The following is a 19,989-nucleotide window of genomic DNA, read 5'->3' on the forward strand; positions in this document are numbered from 1 at the left end:
CCTGAAGACTCATTCTACAAATACTGAATGAAACACATTCCAAGAATAAATTCAGAGACGAAATCTCTGAAACCTTAGAGATCAAAACAGAAGTCAAACCAAGGTAACCGACTGTAGGGTAAAATCAGGCAAGTGGACAAAATTTAAGCACCTTGGTGAATGGACTAAACCCAATTTAATCAGAGAAAGTATCCCTCTCCGCAAAAGTTAACAAGGCGGAACTGGTCTGTTGACAGGCTCAAAACACCTACAAAAGCTGATGCCTGATGTGCAATATGAAGCAGAAACCCTACAGTCATCAGCCCGGACGTCCTGAGAGTGTCTTCCACTAAATAGAAAAGGCCTGAATGAAAAACTGGAAGTATGAGAGAGAAGAATTCTCAAAAAGATTCTACGTCCGGTACTGGAAGGTGGGAATTATCGGAGACATCGCAATTCAGAGCTTTACTCTTGGATAAAGGGGCTCTCCAACTGTGTGGGGAAGAACTTTCTATGATCATGTGGCAAGACTGTCTACCAACAGACTGACCAACCACCAATAAACGGCTAACAAGCGAACCTTTCAATTGGACAAGACCGACATTCAAAATTGATATTCTAATCAACTAAAATATGCTGGATCTAGTGGGAATGATCACTTTGACAGTAAATTTACACAAGCGGTGCGATAGAATTCCAAAAGAACACATTTGCAGTAGTCTCGCAGGGTACGATCTTGCTACCTGCTGAGTTGTGTTCTTCAGCTCCTAGCTTTATTGGGGCATAAGTAAAACCAGTCACAAGGACATTCATCTTTTACACATTTGAGAAAATGATTAAATGAATCAATCCATTCAATGTAAATATCATGTAGGATAGATAAAGATGTAAGTTTTCAAACACAGTAGAACCCCGTTAATCCAAAATAAAGGGGGCGGAGCCACTTTGGTTGACGCATTTTTTCGGATGACGCATGGTAAATATTTTCGGAAGTTAGATGTCGAAATAAAAATGTATAGACTGTGTTAAGTAAAGTGCAAACTGTATATTAACATTAAAATGTTTAATGTCACTCATTGTATAAAATTCAGTGATTTTTTTCTGAATTTACTTGGTGCAGGGCTGTCGTGCAGCTATGTCGCGCCACCGTTTAAGCAACAATACATCAGCTGGTGTAGATTTATTGCTTTGTTCAACAAAGCGCAAAACAATCTGAAATAATGAAACAATTTATTTTGTTACCACTGAACTGAATACTGTATACAGTAATTTTATTTCAGTACTGTACTTAAAGAGTGTGGTACTGAATTTTAATAACAATTTGAAATCAATTAAGCTGCAGTACAGTCTTAACAGTACACAAGATGAAACTCCTGCAAATGAAGCAACGTTAACCACAGTCTACATGATCTTCATGACGAATAACACAATGATAATTCCTACTTGTTCAAAAAGAAATGTATCATGGAATGAACTAGAGGGTAAGAAACTTCTTTGTTAATGCTACATGTGCATTCTGGCATAAGTCCTAATATAAAAAATGGGGTTTGCCTAGCAGTTCTCAGCACATATAGCAAGAGAATTACTAATATTGATGGCTAAGGATGAGAGGGTAAAAACAAAATATTAGAATACAATTTTGCCAGAGCATTTTGGTTAAGCCGGGTTTCGGTTAAGCGAAGTTCTACTGTACATGATAAAAAGCAAATTGCTATACTTCTTGAAGATAGGGCCAACAGTATAGCCTTCTCTTGTCAATCATAATAGCAAGAAAGTTTGAGATTATGTAGAAACAAATCCATTCCACGGGATGGGGATGCCTCATGTTAGATGCAATAGGCAGAAAAAATTAACTCCCCCTCCAAAAAAAAAAAAAGTCTTGTGGAAGTTCTGCAAAGCTCGAGGTGAGAGTTCAGCGACACATTCCTGGCATGCGCTTACAGTCCCAAGCATGGAGAAACCAAATTCTAAAACTCCATGCCCTTCCCCCATCCTTTACTGGTATTCATTTTGGGTACATGAACTTTCATACATGCAGACTAATCTGTCATTCACAGTTTTCTTACCCTGATTAGGTCACTCCATTTGAGTTTGTTTAAACATCAAAAGGTTTCCTAGTAGCCTCTACTCTTCAAACAAATGACATGAAAAGATAAAAGCCCCAATCTATTTTATACTGAGATATGGAAAGTGGCAACATAACACCCAGTTCTAGGCAAAGAATGAAGAAATAAGAGACCTACCTGCCGAAACTTGGCGCGAGCTTCCTTTTCCTTCATGCGGCCGTGTAAAACGAGGTAATCAAACACCTCTCCACCACTAGCATACTCCATTACTAAGTACAATGTCTTTTCTGTTTCGATCACTTGAAACAATTTCACTGTAATAAAAATGATATTATACAGAACATTCATGGGAGTGGGGAGGGAACAATAATTCATTTACTCAGAATAAATAATTTAAAAATTAAACTGCAAAGGAAAGTTCAGCAAATTTGTAAACATTGGAAAGACATTTAAAGAAATCTTTAACAATGAAATTAAATTCAGCTTACCTATGTTTGGATGATCTAGCATCTTCATTATTCTAACTTCTCTAAAAAGCTGAAAAATACAATGAATAACTATATGACAACTCATTACTAATTTCAAATAATCATCACATTCCACACTAAAAAATATGACAAAATTATGCAGGCCATAAAAAGGAATATGCAAAAATATCTTACCTTTTGTAGACTGCCAGGATTTAACTGAGTTTTGTCTATTATTTTGATGGCCACCTGTGAACAAAGAAAAGAACATAACTATAAACTCATTTCTTATTCTCTGGCATCATATCAACAAATACGATACAGAACTTCGTTATGCAATTAACTTTTAGAATTTTAAAAGTTCAAATATACTAAAAACACTGAAGTAGTAAATTAGTGGTGTTTGAGCACGATTTATGCATATAGCCCCAGAATCAAATTTTGCACATACACATACAACTTAAATCTGACTAATTTCTACTTCAGTATGAAGATAGGAAACCACGGTTAACCACCTTCAGGGCTGCTGATTATTGGATTCATTTTGCTATTTGCTTTAGGTTGCTCTGACACAGATAGGTCTTATGATGATGATGGGACAGGAAATGCCTAGAAGTGGGAAGGAAGCGGCCGTGGCCTCAATTAAGGTACAGCTCTAGCATTTGCTTGGTGTGAAAATGGGAAACCACGAAAACCATCTTCAGGGCTGCCGGCAGTGGGGTTCGAACCCAGTATCTCCCAGATGCAAGCTCACAGCTGCGCGACCCTAACCACACGGCCAACTCGCCCGGTACCGTAGGATTCAAATCCACCATCTCCCAGATGCAATTTCACAGCTCTGCGACCCCAACTGCATGGCCAACTCAGTCAGTTATAAACATATTAAGGAATGTGTATGAAAATAAAGGTACTGTGCTGATGAAGGACTTCAATGCGAGGGTTGTAGACCAAACACCAGTAGTGTAAACAAACTGAAGCAACCAGAAGAAATGGTCAGGTCAGGAACACCCTGCTACTGTATGTGACAGTAGAAAGTAATACCTGTGACTGTCTGGCTGAGGGTTGGGCGGCCAGTACCAAACCCAACAAACTAAGGGAGAACCAACGGCTGAGGGCGGAAGGGTTCTCCCTTAGGAGGCCTGGTAAGTTCTTTGTGTAGAAAATGCCACACAAATTCACCACACCGCTTCTGCCTTGCAGGTGTGGTAGGGGACTGCCAAAGGCAAAGGGAGATCACCCAAACAGAAAATCCTCTACAGTGTTAGAGCCTAGCAAACTACTCGAAGAGAGTTTATAGATCGTAGCTTTCAAAACCAAAACAAGTCTCGGATGTAAAGTGTTAAAATTACCAGACAAGACAACAACTCTTCATGCAACTCACGAATTTAAGACGGCCAACAACCCGAGGCTCATCGGAGATGCAGGAAGAGACCGACATTATTCAGGAAGAAACAGCTCAGAACTGGAAACCTCAATATCTTCACCTATACTGGTAAATGCTGTTGATGATTATGATGATGCTTGTTGTTTAAAGGGGCCCTACATCGAGGGCAACGGCCCCTAATGGAACGAAATGAGACGAAATGCAATGACAATTTAAAAGTCCAAAATCATCCACTGACCAGAATTCAAAACGTGATGATGAATGAATGGATGAATATGAATTTAAGACTATCTGTGGATCTGACCCGCAATGCCCCACCTTCCCAGAAACTATCTGAAAACAATAGTATTACTAACCAAGGGACTGCTTCTAAAGCACATTCTTGAAACTATGATGCCTGATGACCTGGATTTTGGATCCCTTTAGACAACGAACCCTCATAATACTACTTATCGCTAGTAAAGTAGAACCATGATATTTGCCATGCTGCGGACCTAATCAAAGGGAGTGTAGACTGACAGTGTTCCACATATTATGGTACTACTCACAAGTATCGTACGTCGCACAGGTTTCGCACACCTATGGTGTTTCTCACGTATTGGCACCACTCAAAGGCAATGCAAAGCAATGATGTTCATCACATAGGTGTACCAATCACGGACGCTGGTATTCCCGTGGTGTTCCTCACATAGTGAGTACTAATCACAGGCAATGCAGACCCATGGTGTCACTCATATAGCGGTACTAATCACAGGTACTGTAAACTCACAGTGAACCACTCTCTGCTGCTGCTAATCTTGAACTTATTGTGTACTTAACATAGTGGTACTAATCGCAAGTAAAGGCGACCCGTGATGTTCCCCGCATGATGGTACTAATTACAAGTAGTTTCATGGTTCTAATTCTATCATCCCTTGGTCGTCCCTTTTAGCCGCCTCTCATGACAGGCAGGGGATACCATGGATGTATTCTACGTCTGCGTCCCCCACCCACAGGGGATACTGGTACATGCAAAGAAATTGTAGGCCTCATGGACACATGCACACTCAGTATTTTAGGGTTGGTCGAGATGAAATGGAAAGGTTCAGGAACAAAAATCTTATAGTTATATACGGCAATGGAGTGAGAATCCTAATGAAGCCAGAAATTGAGTTGATTTCGTTCTCCACAAAGATGTTGAAGTGCAGATGGACATAAGTTATACGAGTGACTGAATCATTAAAATGAAATTATGTGTTTGCCAGGTATTCCATACCTTTCTCCATGTGTACACCTCATAGCTGTCCAGAGTGTGAAAATGCCACATGTTAATGAACGAAAATCTACAGTAGAAAAAGTATAATAATGAAGTTTTAGAAAGGTGTTTAAAAGAAGTATTAGAAGGAAAAATAAGTATCAATAAAGGAAACAAAGCATACAATATCCTTAAAGGAACTCTCATGAACTGAATTCACGGTCACGATGGTAAAAATCAAGGTGGTCAGACTGCTGTTAGTGTGAAGGAAGAAGAGACTGTTTGTGAGAACTTGTGTGAAAATTCTTAATTTGTAAAATTTATTGGTTGTTTAAGCATATCAAAACTTTGTTTTAAGTTCATATCATGTTCTTCCACATTACTATAAAACTAAGTTTAACGCAAAACAAATAGCCAGTCAACTTAACCCAATAGTGGGGTTAACTTTACCAGGACACGTACGACAGTTTCCTCTTCATCTGTAACATGTGACATTTGCAAAGCCCATGAATATTGTTAGTAGTGGCATAGACATAAATTTTAAAAGATAAATGAGGTTCCTATCATTTTTCATTCTAGAAATATTTAAATATGAAATGTAAAATCGGCCAACTTCACCCCATTTGAAGGTTATCTCCTATTACTACTGCAAGTAGCGACTGATAAGTTACTTCCTAACTTTTGGGTTGCATTCTGCATCGCGAACCATACAGTGAAGGGACCCAAATTGCCATTATGATGTGTTGCAGGTATCATTCAAGTCACATGTTGGCATTACCTACCACGAGTTCCACGATGAAAAATCAAACCAACTCATTTTTTCAACATTTAAACTCTAATATCCATACTTTTGAATCCAACAGTAGCATTCCCATCCCCATTATAGAAGGGTTAGCTTTTGTAATAACATCAGTAACATTTAAAGTGGAGGTGAGTGCCAGGAAAGAGAGACTGCACAAGTCATCCAACAACAAAGGTCAGTTAGTGCAATGTTCCTCTTGATTAGTTTTAGGGGCCTGGGACATTCTACATCATTAAACATTTTCTTCTGGCTCGATGACTTAAGGACATTTGAGGCCTAGGCTTTTAACACCTCTTTTAGGGTTGGCTCCATGGCAGAATGGCCAGTGTCTTGGCATTTGATCCCGCAAACCCAGGATTTCATTTCAGCTCGGGTTCAAGGATTTTTTTAATTTTTTAATATTTTTTTACAAGTTGCTTTACGTCACACCAACACGGTTAAGTCGTATGGTGACGATGGGATAGGAAAGGGTTAGGTGTGTAAAGGAAGCGGCCATGGCCTTCTTAAAGGTACAGCCCCAGCATTCGCCTGGTGTGAAAATGGGAAACCATGGAGAAACAATCTTCAAGGATTTTAATCCTCGGCAGTTGATTCCCTCGACTCATGACCTGGTTCTCTGTGCTGTCCAACATTCCAGTAACACACACCACACTAACCTACAGTCTCCCATGCACAACATATCATCCACCCTCATAGGAGGATCTGCCTTACAAGACCTGCGCAAGGCAAGCAATGGCCACAAGAAATTAACTTATTTAATGATTCCCTTCCCCCCACCCCCCTCATTTTTTATTATAATTTCAAAGGACAACTTTGTTATAATCTTCAAGGATTTTAATCCTTGGCAGTTGATTCCTTTGGCTCATGACCTGGCTGTCTGTGCTGTCCAACATTCCAGTAACACACACCACACTAACCTATAGTTTCCCATGCACAACATATCATCCACCCTCATAAGAGGATCTGCCTTACAAGACCTACGCAAGGCAAGCAATGGCCACAAGAAATTAACTTATTTGATGATTCACTTCCCCACCACCCTCATTTTTTATTCTCATTTCAAAGGACACCTTTGTTATACTCCTGTTCAATGAGCGCTAACAATCACATGGTTTTGCATCTTATAAAAACAATCACCCTCCCTTGTGAACCGTGTGATGTTGCCGTGGTGGGGAGGCTACGGTGTCCCAATGAAGCAGTTAGCTAAGCCGTAAGTGCAACTATATCAGATGGGCATCTACACAAGACGGGACTATCATTGTGAAGATTGATACTGGCATTCTGCGAGTCGGAGCATTGAATGTTGGAACTTTGAATCGTCGTGGCAGGTTAAAAAATATGAAAAGATAAATGGGTAGACTAAACAAGATGTGGTTTACGTAAGTGAATTATGTTGGCACAAAGAGCAGATATTTTGGTTGGGCGACTACAGAATTATCAACACAAAATCAAACAGGGGGAATGCAGGAGTTGGTTTAATAATAACTAAGAAAATAGGGCACCGGGTAAGCTCCTACGACCAACATAGTGAAAGGATTGTTGTCGTCGTCAAGACAGACACCAAGCTAATGCCATACTCGCCAACATTCAAAAAGAGTAATTCAGAAGATCCTTAAGCAGAAAAATTTTAACAACGCGCATGCGTCGCAAAGCCTTGAGACATAGTGAAAAAGGACGGCAGGGGGGGGGGGGGATTACAAACAATACTAATACAAGTCAAATACATGTTATGATCACCTATGAAATTAAATACTTACACAAAATTACATCAACGATAAGATATCTATTAGGTTCAACCTTTTCAATACTAATTAGGTACGTGTTTATGTTACAAATACCTTTTATTAAATTTGGGGACCGGTTTTGACATGTATAATATCATCTGATTAGTAATTAGTATTAGTGTAATTAGTATAATTAGTATTGAAAAGGTTAAACCTAAGAGATATCCTATCGTTGATCTCAGTTCAATACGGAAACATTAATGAAGTTCATATCTTTAAACAAAATTACATCTCGATGAGTGCTCATCTGTTTTCACTTAACACTGGGAACAGTTCACACAGTACACAAAACTGTGTTTTTCTGCACTTTAAACTTGCGAGTCACTGTCAAAATGAAAGTAAACATCTACTTTTATTTACAAAATTCTGTCAAGTTCACAGTATGCAGGCTATTATCCATCACAGGCTGAAGAGGACAAATGGAGAAGAGTTGCTTTCTTTGCTTTCTTCAGTAATTCTGGAGAAAAACTACTCGAGTAACATGGACCAGTACTTCTAGTTTTCAAAACAAATAGAATCCAGAATTTCATTTGACACTGAGGACCTAAACTGATTCTGATTCTTTTTCACCAAGCTGAACACACATTCACACTCAGCATTGCTGTGCGGTAGAGTCAGAACAGACAGCAATAGCCTGGTTATCCTATCATACTTAGGAACACCATCAGCTCCATGGATGTTCATCAAGCGAGCCCATTTGGTGTCATCTGCAGATTCTCATTCAACAGTAGTACAGTCATCAATCTGAAGAGCTACAAATTGATTCTGAAGCACATTCACTGCATCCTCAACTGAATCACTAACCTTCCTCAGCAGCAATGATGGAAATCCTTCTATAAAGAATTGCACAGAAGAAAACTGGGCATCTTCAATTTTCGAAACATCTGCAACCTTTGCATGTTTCAGTACTTCATCACTGAGAGGGACCTTGTTAATAATTTGTAATCACATGCTGTGCAGAAGTAACGCCTGGCAGATGAAAAGAATGCTGATTTATCTGTAACATTAAATTTCTTCACCAAGTTCACTGTCTCAACGCCAATGACTAGCTCATCATTGCCTCTCATTTACTCAATAGAATGGTATGGAACTTTCAATAAAAAGGAACTTTTGATCACTTTTGGTTTATGAATGTGAGGGGAAGCACTCTGAAGTGTAGAATTGACATTCTCAAATAAAGGAATGACAGCATACAAGAAGGCACAGAATTCCTTATTTAAGCCTGATGACAGAACCATACAAAAATGTTCTTCACGATTTTGAATCATGTTCTTATTCTTTAGCACAGGAGTGTCAGATTTTGAGACACATGCAAATCTCTTGGAAGAGACCAATTCTGACGACAAAGTAGCTTTCCTCTTTTCATGGTATTTGGAATTACCAGGCTCGCCTTTTGAGATCGTAAATTATGTTACGCTAGTAGTTGATGCACACTGAGCATTAACAGGCACCTCATCTTTAAAGAAACCCAGTAGTGGATCCCATTGGTCTAACAGCCTCTGGAGACACCTTTCGAACGATAGCCACCTTGTGCAAACATGTTTCAGTATCTTCTTCGTTTCCTTGTTGTGAAGCTCTTGGAATTTCTTAAGGCATTCTTTCTTACAACTCTTTTCTAAATAATAGATGTCAACTAATAGTTCAACTTTAACAGGCAAACTGCTTGCACCTTTCTCAGCAGCCAAGTTAATCAAATGGCATGAGCAACCCAGTACAAAGACAGATGACTGTGCTTCCCTTAAAACAGCAGCAACTCTATTCTTCTTTCCAATCATACTGAAGAATTGTCGGAACAGAATGCTACACAATTTTTATTTGGCATTTTGTAACGCTCAGTGAACTTACCGAATAACCAATATTACATCCCGTTGAATCACCCACCAAGCCTGGGGCAGACAATACAGAGCTAACTATCTTTTTCTCCTTTGTCACAAAACAGGTGATGACAATAGGGTAAAGCTTGGTATTACTATTATTCCTCCCATCTGTAGCTAAAGAAAATGGTTCACGTTGCATGTAACCGAGTTCACTTCTTGAATCCGTAGCCATTTCTTTCAAACTGTGTGTGTGGTTTTTGTACAACCACTACCATATTTTTTTTTGCAATTTTTGAACCTGGAAACATTTTCCTAAGCAGAGCACCAGCATGATCAGCAGCAGCCAACGGGATTAAAAATGAAGTGAACAAGCATTCCGCTCTTATTATATAAAGGTCGGCTCCAGATGAGGTAAAAGAAAAAATTAATTTTCTGAGTGCCATCCTTAAGTTTTGTATTGGAGAAATGTTTAGCAGATTTAACGTGATTTACTAATTCTGTTCTACCTCCATGAGAACTGTTTATATCACACAAGCACATGGAACAGAATGCGTATGTTTCACCTTTCCCCGATTGTATAAAACAAGGAAATTAAGCTGAGTATGCCTCCCTAAAATATTGATAATATAGTTTCTTAGTTGAACTCATTATGAACACCACTAAAAATACTAAATCGCTTACAAATTCGTCACACAATTCCATGAGTTTCAGAACAACCGCCAATGTCACCCCCGCACAAACAAAGCCTTTCAACTTCTACAAAGCACAATGCAGTTACCAAAGTTACATATAAATTCACAGCCTGTCTCGCTGGTATAGCACCACCTGAAATCCGACGTGAGATTGCTGCTAGGCATGAGAAAAGCAAGGCTATGACTATGGAAGCCCATCCTTTGTATGCCTGTCAACCAGCACATCCTAGGTTGAAATCAAGAAAGAGCTTCTTGACAACCACTGAAGCTCTTAAAGGAACTCCACAACAAGCAAGAATCTCAATGTGGCGGGAAAAATGTCAACATTTGAGAGAATGGATGGTTCCAAAGGAAGAACTTCCTCCTGGACATTCTGAAAAGTGGACAACATGGAAGGCTCTCAATTGATTACGCTCCAGTACCACGAGATGCAAGACCAACCTACAGAAATGGGGCCTTCCTGTGGAGACAGTTTACTGCAAGTGTGGTACTAAGCAGACTAACGAACATCTTCTACTGTGTCCATCTTCTCCAGCCACTTGTACCATTAAAGATCTAACGAGGGCAACTCCAAATGCGCTTGTCGTGGCCAATTTTTGGTCAACCAATGTTTAAAATTTCTTTGTTTAATTTTTGTCTCTCTTACTTTGTACTTCTGACACGATAAATAAATAAATAGCCTGCTACTTTTCACTGATTTATTTTCAAAATCACAGCTTGCTACTTGTTTGGGAACATCTCAGTGATGAGTGAATGAAGTAACAGTTGAAGTAGCAGTTGAGGTGGAACAGGTCACAACAGCACAGTGATAATCGATAATGTGACTATTAATTTCAGCTACTATCGAAAGTCAAACAAATCCAATTTGAACGCAGGAAGCGAAAACAAGCGTGGATATTCAAAATCCATATAACAACATTGTTCATGCGTACAACCATAAAACATACTCAAAATCCGTACATTTTATGAAAAAAACGGAATACGTGGGAGGTATGCAGTGCCCATCACAATAATTCAGGTCTATACGACTACTAGTTCAGCGGTCAATGAAGAAATTGAAAGAATATAGAAGAGATAGAAAATTTAATGCAATATGTAAAAGGTGATGCAAATCTACTTGTGACGGGAGAGTGGAATGCAGTGGTAGGGCAAGAAAGAGAAGGTAATACAGTAGGAGAATTCGGATTGGGACAAAGGACTAAAAGAGGAAGTCGGCTGGTTAACTTCTGCACCGATCATAATTTTGTCCTTGCTAATGAAAATGAAAAAAATCCACAGCCTGTTTCCAGTCATTCGACCGGGTCAGGAATGGAATGAAGCCCCCATCTATCGGCGAGGATTAGTCCTTGCTAATACTTAGTTCAACCACAAATGACGAAACCTGGGAACACTAGAAGGTATCAAACAGACTTCATTATGATTAAGCAAGAGATTCAGAAACCAGGTGTTCTCTAGGCTTTCCCAGGAGCAGATGAAGACTAACCACAACTTGTTGGTCATGAAATGCCATCTGAAGTGTATGTGACCTGTTTTTGAACAGTCCTCAAGAAAAAAACACATTAAGGACAAAAGTCAGTCATTTTGAGATTGTAAAATCTGTTTATTTTGTTTTGACTTGAAAATTTGGCCGAGTATGATATTTAAAATTATCATTTTGGATTTGGACTGGAGAAGAACGTTAATTATGATTGGACAAAATTATTACTACTATTATTAAGATTTAAAATTTACGCCTATGCAGAACATGAACTCTAAAGAAGAATTACTGAACTAAATTGTACTGTCATTTTGAAATGCGTTAGAAAAAATTAAAAGGGTTCTTACTTTTGAGCAGGCCTATACCGCACGTGCCGTTTCCGCTGAGGAAAACTTTTGTGTCTCAATTGAAATGTTCGAGAACTTGCAAAAAAAAAAAAAAAAAAAAAAAAAATCTTTATCATCTAAAATTTACAATTTGTATTGGTCACAATAAGAACTATGTGTATTGGCCAGTATATTAACATTTTTAATTGGTGAATACGGAGATCTGGGGAAGTTCCATGTTTTTATTGTTCTACTTGTGATCGCACGATTTCTGGTCATGGGCTCCTCGTATGTGTGATGCGTGTGTTCTGCATCTTTTCCATCTGACCAAGAGACCTAGCGAGCACACGCGCTCGGGGTCTACCCCGTCTGGGGGTCCCTGGTCTCTCATGGTAAGCGCAATGTTGTTTTTTCACTTCATTAAAATTCATTCTTGTGTTTCGGCCTTCCCTTATTTAATGTAACCTTAGGTGGTAATGTCATTTGTTTTCGCGTAATGGAGTTTTCCTCTAGATTTCCACATTTACCAATTTTGAGTTTTCTGAATGACTGTGCCTCGATGGACAGCCATTGCAGCATTTGTCTCTTCGGAGGCAACTCTTAATTTGTTCTAAATTGTAAACTATGTAAATTTAACCTTCTTTCAGATTGCCTCCAGTAATCCTGAGACAATCCCTGTGTTAAAGTTTGTATAAATCACTATCTGAAGAGCTGTGGTATTCAACAGTCCGTTAGTATGTATTTCTGCTCAGTGTTAAGTTTTATTTTTTTAGATTATTTGCTGGCCTATTTTCTATTTGATGTACTTTAGGTTTTTAATACACTTGAGCTTAAGGGTGGTTGCTGCATGTTTCCCTTTCCCCACAATGAGATACTATCTCATGGCCTAGTAGGGTTCCTTCCACGTTTCCACATCCTTCCGTAGTTGTCATTTGTTAGACCTGTTAGTCTGGCAGAGGAAGGAAAAACATTTCAAAAGTAATGGCGATTGCAGAGCGTTCCGCGAGCGGAGTGCAGTGTTTCCAGAAATTGAATAATGACTCCAGAAATTTGTGATAGAAAAACGTGAGTTAGGATATGGTGTTTCTAGTTAAAAAGTCAATTGAAAGCACAAAGAGATCTAAAACAAACTCAAAAAACAGGGATTTACTGCAAGCAGTGGATGGATCCGAAACTTATCAGAGAAAGGGATTGTGCATTCGGAGACATACGTCTATTTCACAACATCTCCCTGGGGCATATGAAGAAAAATTAACGGCCTTTCAGCATCCATTATTCTCTTGAGGAAACAAAATTCTTAGGTATTTGCCGTCGCAAATTGGGAATGCTGACCAGACACCTGTCTATTCTGAAATGCTGTTGGAAAATACAGTGGATACGAAGGGTTCCATAAGTGTAACCATCAGAACAGGTGGTAATGAAAAGCAACGATGCACGGTAATGTTGTGCGTATTAGCGGATGGAACTAAACTCCCTCCATATGTGGTTCTGAAAAGGGAAACACTTCAGAAAGAAAACTGCCGTCCGGTGTTATTGTTAGAACACATGAGTCCCGCTGGATGGACAGTGCATTAGTTGAGGACTGGGAGCTTGGTTACAGAAACCAAACATGCTTGTGTTGGACAGTTACCGAAGACATACAACTAACGCCGTAAAGATATGATGAGGAAAGAAAAAAAACGATCTTGCGATAATTCCCGGAGGACTAACTTCTATTCTACAGCCGTTGGATGTGTGCGAGAACCGGCCTGTCAAAACTGCAATGAAACAGTTGTACACTAAATGGATGTCTGCTGGTGATCACGCGTTAACACCAACCGGACGAGTGAAGAGGCCTGAAGTGGGACTAATATGCAGCTGGACCATGACCGCATAGGTGCGCATTCCCAATGATCTAGTGTCCAAAAGTTCTAAGAAATGTGGAATTTCAAATTCAGTGGACGGTAGTGAGGACGACTATTTGTGGAAAGATGCCAGCGATGGAAGTTCCTATGGTGAAACCAGATGACGATGGTGAACTGTGAATGATCCAAGTATTAGACTGATCCGATTTTATTTACGATTTTTGTGATTTTATTAATTGTAAGCTGTTTGAATTTATATTTGTGGTATATTTGAAGAAAATTAAATAGGTATGCAAGTTTTTTAATTTTTTTTCTTTTTCGTATTCTGCCGTCTCAAATTTAGGGTGGGGACCATATTCGGTGGCCGGTGGTATTCGAGATTATACGGCATACAACATACAAATAAAACAAAATAATAATAATAATAATAATAATAATAATAATAATAATAATAATAATAATAATAATCAAATGACCCACGGTCAACTCCCTTCCGGAGATCCGATAGTCATGGTAATGCGGCAACTGAATGAACAAAATAAAATTACATAATATAAAGTGAAATACAATAAAACGGCAATTGTCGGCAAAACGGCATATGAAAGCTAAAGACCTTCCTATGTCTCCTGACTGGACTCGCGAACCTTTGCACATTCCACTCCTCATACCATCCTCCCTCTTGACCTACTAAGGCTTGCTGATCCAGACTTAATATTACATCACCTGCCAAGTTTGTGTGCCTCATTCTGCTCACGTTGCAACTTTATACTTGTACTACTTACTTCCCTTTTACCACTCATTATCTAATTTTACCCCCAAATTAATCTTTCAAATATGTTTAACCATACTTAATCTCATTTAAATTTCAAGCCAGACTCCACATTAAATTATACCACCACCACCACTCTAATCACCTTTCAATTTCAGGCCACACTCACATTAAATTATCATACCCATCTCTTAATCATAATCACTCTTAGCAACCTTCACTCAAAATTACCAATCATACTTTCCTTTCATATACAATTAACAAACACAATCACTCATAGCCACCACCACTCCAATCTCATTTAACCTTCAGGCCACCCTCACATTAACTTATCAAATCCATCTCCTAATCATCATCACTTTTAGAACCATCACTGAAAATTACCGTCATCCTTTACATACAGTAGAACCTCGATTATATGTTCCCGGAAACAATGTTTTCCCGTATTGTTCGTTCAAATTACGTGGTCCCGCGAGCATCCTAATTAAATCACGTTGTAAGAATCCTGCATTATCCGTTCCTCAAAGAAACTATTTCCCGGATCAACCGTCCAGAAATTTCAGTCCCATCAACGCTAAATCCTCGATCACACGGTTTCCAAGAATCTGTATCTTACGAAAGGACGGCTACAGCACGAATATTGGTGTTGATGTCCCGTCATGGTGGTAATTTGAAGCAGTACCGGTACTGAACTGGAAAAGCGATCGGCGCTGAACTTGATTAAGGGATCATCTTAGCATCGCATTTGGGTAGTATTGTTTAGAGAATCCTAGGAAATCATAAAGCAGAGAGTGCCTTCGACAACTGGCAGGAGACAGAGTGCATTTCGACAGCTCTATATGAAGACGGAACGAATTTCGTCAAATGTTCATACTTGCAAAACGTCTACATTATGTCCAGGGTTAGATGTTTATTTTTTTTTATTTACTTTTTTCGAGTGTGTCGCCAAGCAGGTTTTCGGCATTTCCCTCAGGGCACTGTATAGTCACTGGGCTTTCAGGCAGGAATGGAAACTGTTCCTACTTAAGTAACATGAATTTAGAATTTCAATATTATCGTATATCGTACGATTATGTTATTGAGACCAGAACAGATGTTGCACCTTACATACGTACATAAAGCCATGGGAGGATTTGGGATTGCCATTTGCTGTTCTGGTCCTAATATAAGACTGGGAATTTAATGTTTTTGTGTTAAAATGTTAAAAAAGCTGCAATTGTTTTATTGCGCAAGTTACATTTAAAAACTTTGTATCTCGCACTCGTACCGACTTGTACAGCCAGTGCGCTTTCCAGCTGAGTTCAAGGTCGCGAATAATCGTAATTTCGGGAATGTTAATGATATTTTTTCTCATTCCAATTTGATTGTGATTAGTGACGGGCAGAACAAAATATAATGCATTCGAGAACTTGAGGATTGTTACCTTCGAAACCATATTCTCGCGTTCAACATAACCTCTAAAAGTCGATGTATCCTAGGCCTAATCTACGTGGTACAAGATTTCCATAAACTGACTAGGAACAGCATTCCGGTGACTAAATTACAATGGAAGATTTATAATAAAAAATAAAAAATAAAAAAAATTTTAAAAAAAGGATTTTGCCATCATGATGGACGCTTTTGTACCTAATCTGCTTCATCTCATTAGATTAAAAAATGAAAAACTACTTGTGGTTGATTGTTGTTTGGCTTTGCGTTACGGGTATTAGATTTTTCGAAGAGTTTGGCCACTGTATTTGGTTTGGCTGCTCAAAGTTGCTGAGCTGAAAGAAGTTTTCAAAGGAATATGACGAAGTTTGCAGAGGAATATGACGAAGATTCCCTGGTAAAACTGAATGTAAAGTTTCGAGATTTTAAAGTTGCGTATCGGTAATTAACGTTTGAAGCCAGCCCTGCGGTCTAACTTGCTTGCCTCTCACCCGAAGGGCCCAAATTTGATTACTGGCCAGGTCAAACATTTTTACGCGGATATGAGGGCTGGTTACAAGTTCAGTCATTCTACGATTACCTTGAATTGAGGAGCTATTTAATGGTGATATGGCGATTCCGGTCTAGAGAGCCAGGAATAACTGTCGAGAGGATTCGTCATACTGACCATGCATCCCTCGTATCTGCAGGCCTTCGGAGTGAGGGCGGTCGCCTGGTAGGCAGAAGGCCCATTGGAGCTGTAGTTTGGTTTGGTATGGTTTAGGGGCGTTTGTCAGATTATACGTATACATATTTAATTTTTGTGATGTTTAGCCAAATTGTTCATGGTTCGTTCCCAGATTTTCCGTTTTCCCGTGCTGTACGTTTTTTTTCCCAGGGTCCCTCGAAAAACGGAGAATCGAGGTTCCACTGTACCTCCAAATTAATCTCTTGTCATTCAAAAATTCAATCTCCTTTACACTTCAAGCCAGACTCCACATTAACCATCATTAATTACCCTCATTCTCAACATACCACCAAATCCACCTCTTAATCATAATCACTCTTACATTCGCCTGTAATTCAAATTACTTTACTATAATCACTCTGAGCATAATCACACTTAACAACCACCACTCAGTTCTCATTCAACCTCCACATTAAATTCACTATTCATTTCAAATTTACAATCACTTATAATAATCACTCTTACACTCACTTCTAACTCAAATATACTTAACTATCACATTTCTCTTCCACTTAATCCTGATCACTTTTAGAACCCTCACTCAAACTTACCATAATTCTTTATATACCTTCAAATCACTCTCTATCATTCAAATATTCCATCTCCTTTAACCTTCAAATCAGACTCCACATTAACCATCATTCATTAACCTCATTCTTAACATACCACCAAACAAACCTCTTAATAATCAGTCTTAGAGTAATAATTCACTCTTAGCATTATCACACTAAGCCACCACCACTCCATTCATCAATCTCGTATCACTTATTCAAAATCTCTTACCTTCACTATTCATTATTCATCAAATACAATTAAACACACACACACTATCCCCTAACTTAGTAACTTTACTTTACTTTTTACTTCTCGTTACTATGCCCTCATCAGTTTTAGCTTTCTTTCACCATAAATCCTTTGGATTCATGCTTCTCCGTTTGTTCAAAGCATCCCTTTTATTAAGTTCCTCCTTAAGACTTTCCATAACTTTGTAATTCCTCTGCAATTCTCTTATACAGTCATCCCATCTAATCTCTTTTCTTATTTCCCTGGCCACGTCCCTGTCCGTTACCCTAGACGTTTCTATTCTCTCCTTGATATCCACTGTCCTTTCCTTTTCACTATGCACATCCACTCCATCACTGTGTCCACCTCTCTGCCTTTCCTCCGAGCTTGACGCTTCCAAAACAGCTTCTATATCCTCCCTGGTTCCCGGTCTTTCTTTTTCACCATGTTCGTGTGTGCCTCCGTAGCGTAAGGGTTAGCACTATTAACTGCCATCCTCGGAGGCCTGGGTTAGATTCCCTTTACTGCCAGAAATTTAAGAATGGCAGGAGGGCTGGTATGTGGTTGAAACGGTACATGCAGCGCAGCACCTCCATTGAGGTTGTGCCTGAAAAGTGCTGCACCACCTCGGGATGAGGACAAGAGTTTACTTTTTTACCATGCCCGTCTTCTCCGGCACTGTTTTCCAATGCCTGCCTTTCTTCCACTCTCGCCCCCACCACTTCTTCCTGTTTCAGCCTCTCCTAAATTACCCGTAATTTTGTCACTGTCCAGTATCTTATCCACCTGCCATTGGTTACCACTAATTGCTGACCCCTAATTTGCGCTTTTAATCCTTTGTGTCTGGCCCTAACTAAACGCTTCTTAAAGATTTTTAAATTCTTATTACTTTCTCTTCCCATGTCTCTCTTAATCCAATTTTTTTCCATTCTGTAGATTACGCGCATTTATCACTATTTCAACCATCACTGTGGATAACAACTTCACTTTTATAGGCCTGCGACCATGCACTTTACCTATCCTTTCCACATCATCTACATCAACTTCGCTGAAATTAATTTTCATTTTGGTCTGGATCAGCTCAAACACTTTTTAAATTGTACTCACTTTGTCCTCTCTCTTTTCCTCTGGCACGCCATATATAAATAGGCATTTCTTTCTTCGATCCTGACTACTGCCTTCTACTTCTATCTTCAGCTTCCATACTTCCTCTTCCATATTTCCTCTTTCCTCTCTGAATGACACAATTCTCTCATTTCCTACTTTGGTTAATGTTTCATCCATTCTTTTCTGGAACCATTGCTTCATATTTTCTAACTCCTTCACTTGCTCCTGCACCATATGTTTGATCAGCTCAAATGGGCAAACTTCTTCGACAACCTCTTTTACCACCTTCCTTATGACTTCCACCTCTTCCCAACTCATGTTGCCACTGGAAGTCTGGCCGGGGTTTACTTCCATGCCCCCTATAACTAGCAATAGCATAATCACCGCTGACACCAACATCATATCCCCCTTCTTTCCCATTTTCACTTTACTTCCTTCTCTTTTGGTTGCTTCCTTCTCCCGTGCCTTCTTCCGATAACTACCCGATATTGATCCACACCAATCATCTTCCTCGCCACTCTCCGCTTCCCTCTTGCACTCCCCACTAACACTCCACTCCTGCTCTAGTGGCACACTCAACCCAGCACGTCCACACCCGTTGCTTGCTTAGGCTAAACTGTACAAAATATTATTACAACATGGGGAACCAACAAATCAAATCTACCATACAAAGATAATTTCACATGTTTATATTCATTATTAAATAGAAGGTGGTTACCAACTAATTCATTACTAACGAATAAATTTGAGTGAAGATAAAGTCTGAATTCAAGAGAACAAATTGGGGCAAATATTCATTTGTAGGAAGGGGAATTAGGGATTGGAATAACTTATCAAGGGAGATGTTCAATTAATTTCCAATTACTTTGAAATCATTTTTTAAGAGGCTAGGAAAACAACAGATAGGGAATCTGTCACCTGGGTGACTGCCCTAAATGCAGATCAGTAGTGATTGATTCATGGTTTGAATTAATCTATATATAAATAAAACAACAGTTTTGTCTGTAAATTGCTCAGAATTTAAAAAGGATTATATTTCTGAATCAGTCGTGTCCACAGTAACAAGGAAATGGTCTGTCTGTCTGTCTGTCTGTCTGTCTGTACACGCATCACGAGAAAACGACTGAAGAGAATTTAATGAAAATCGGTATGCAAGGTCAGGGAATAAGTCGTTGCATTCTAGGCTATAAATAACTGTATTCACACTGAGTGAAATGGTAGTTTAGGGAATGCCTAAAGTTTAATTCTCGAATATTTTTGTTATTAGTGGTCGTATCTTAATGAAAATAGGTATGCAAAGTTG

General features: G+C 39.1%; 1 protein-coding gene across 11 annotated transcripts in view; it reads right to left on the reverse strand.

The window, feature by feature from the left end:
* Positions 1-19,989, reverse strand: part of LOC136857939 (serine/threonine-protein kinase MARK2) — a 677,731-nt gene that overhangs the window by 442,679 nt on the left and 215,063 nt on the right. For all 11 annotated transcript variants that reach the window (XM_068225359.1, XM_068225361.1, XM_068225358.1 and 8 more), the window contains 3 exons: positions 2,708-2,761; positions 2,534-2,582; positions 2,223-2,359 (listed from right to left, as the gene is read on the reverse strand). In XM_068225359.1, coding sequence (XP_068081460.1) covers positions 2,223-2,359; positions 2,534-2,582; positions 2,708-2,761 — 240 coding nt within the window. The remainder of the gene's footprint in view (positions 1-2,222; positions 2,360-2,533; positions 2,583-2,707; positions 2,762-19,989) is intronic.

This window comes from Anabrus simplex, chromosome 1 (genome assembly GCF_040414725.1).
Source record: "Anabrus simplex isolate iqAnaSimp1 chromosome 1, ASM4041472v1, whole genome shotgun sequence".
In the NCBI taxonomy this organism is placed as follows: domain Eukaryota; kingdom Metazoa; phylum Arthropoda; class Insecta; order Orthoptera; family Tettigoniidae; genus Anabrus; species Anabrus simplex.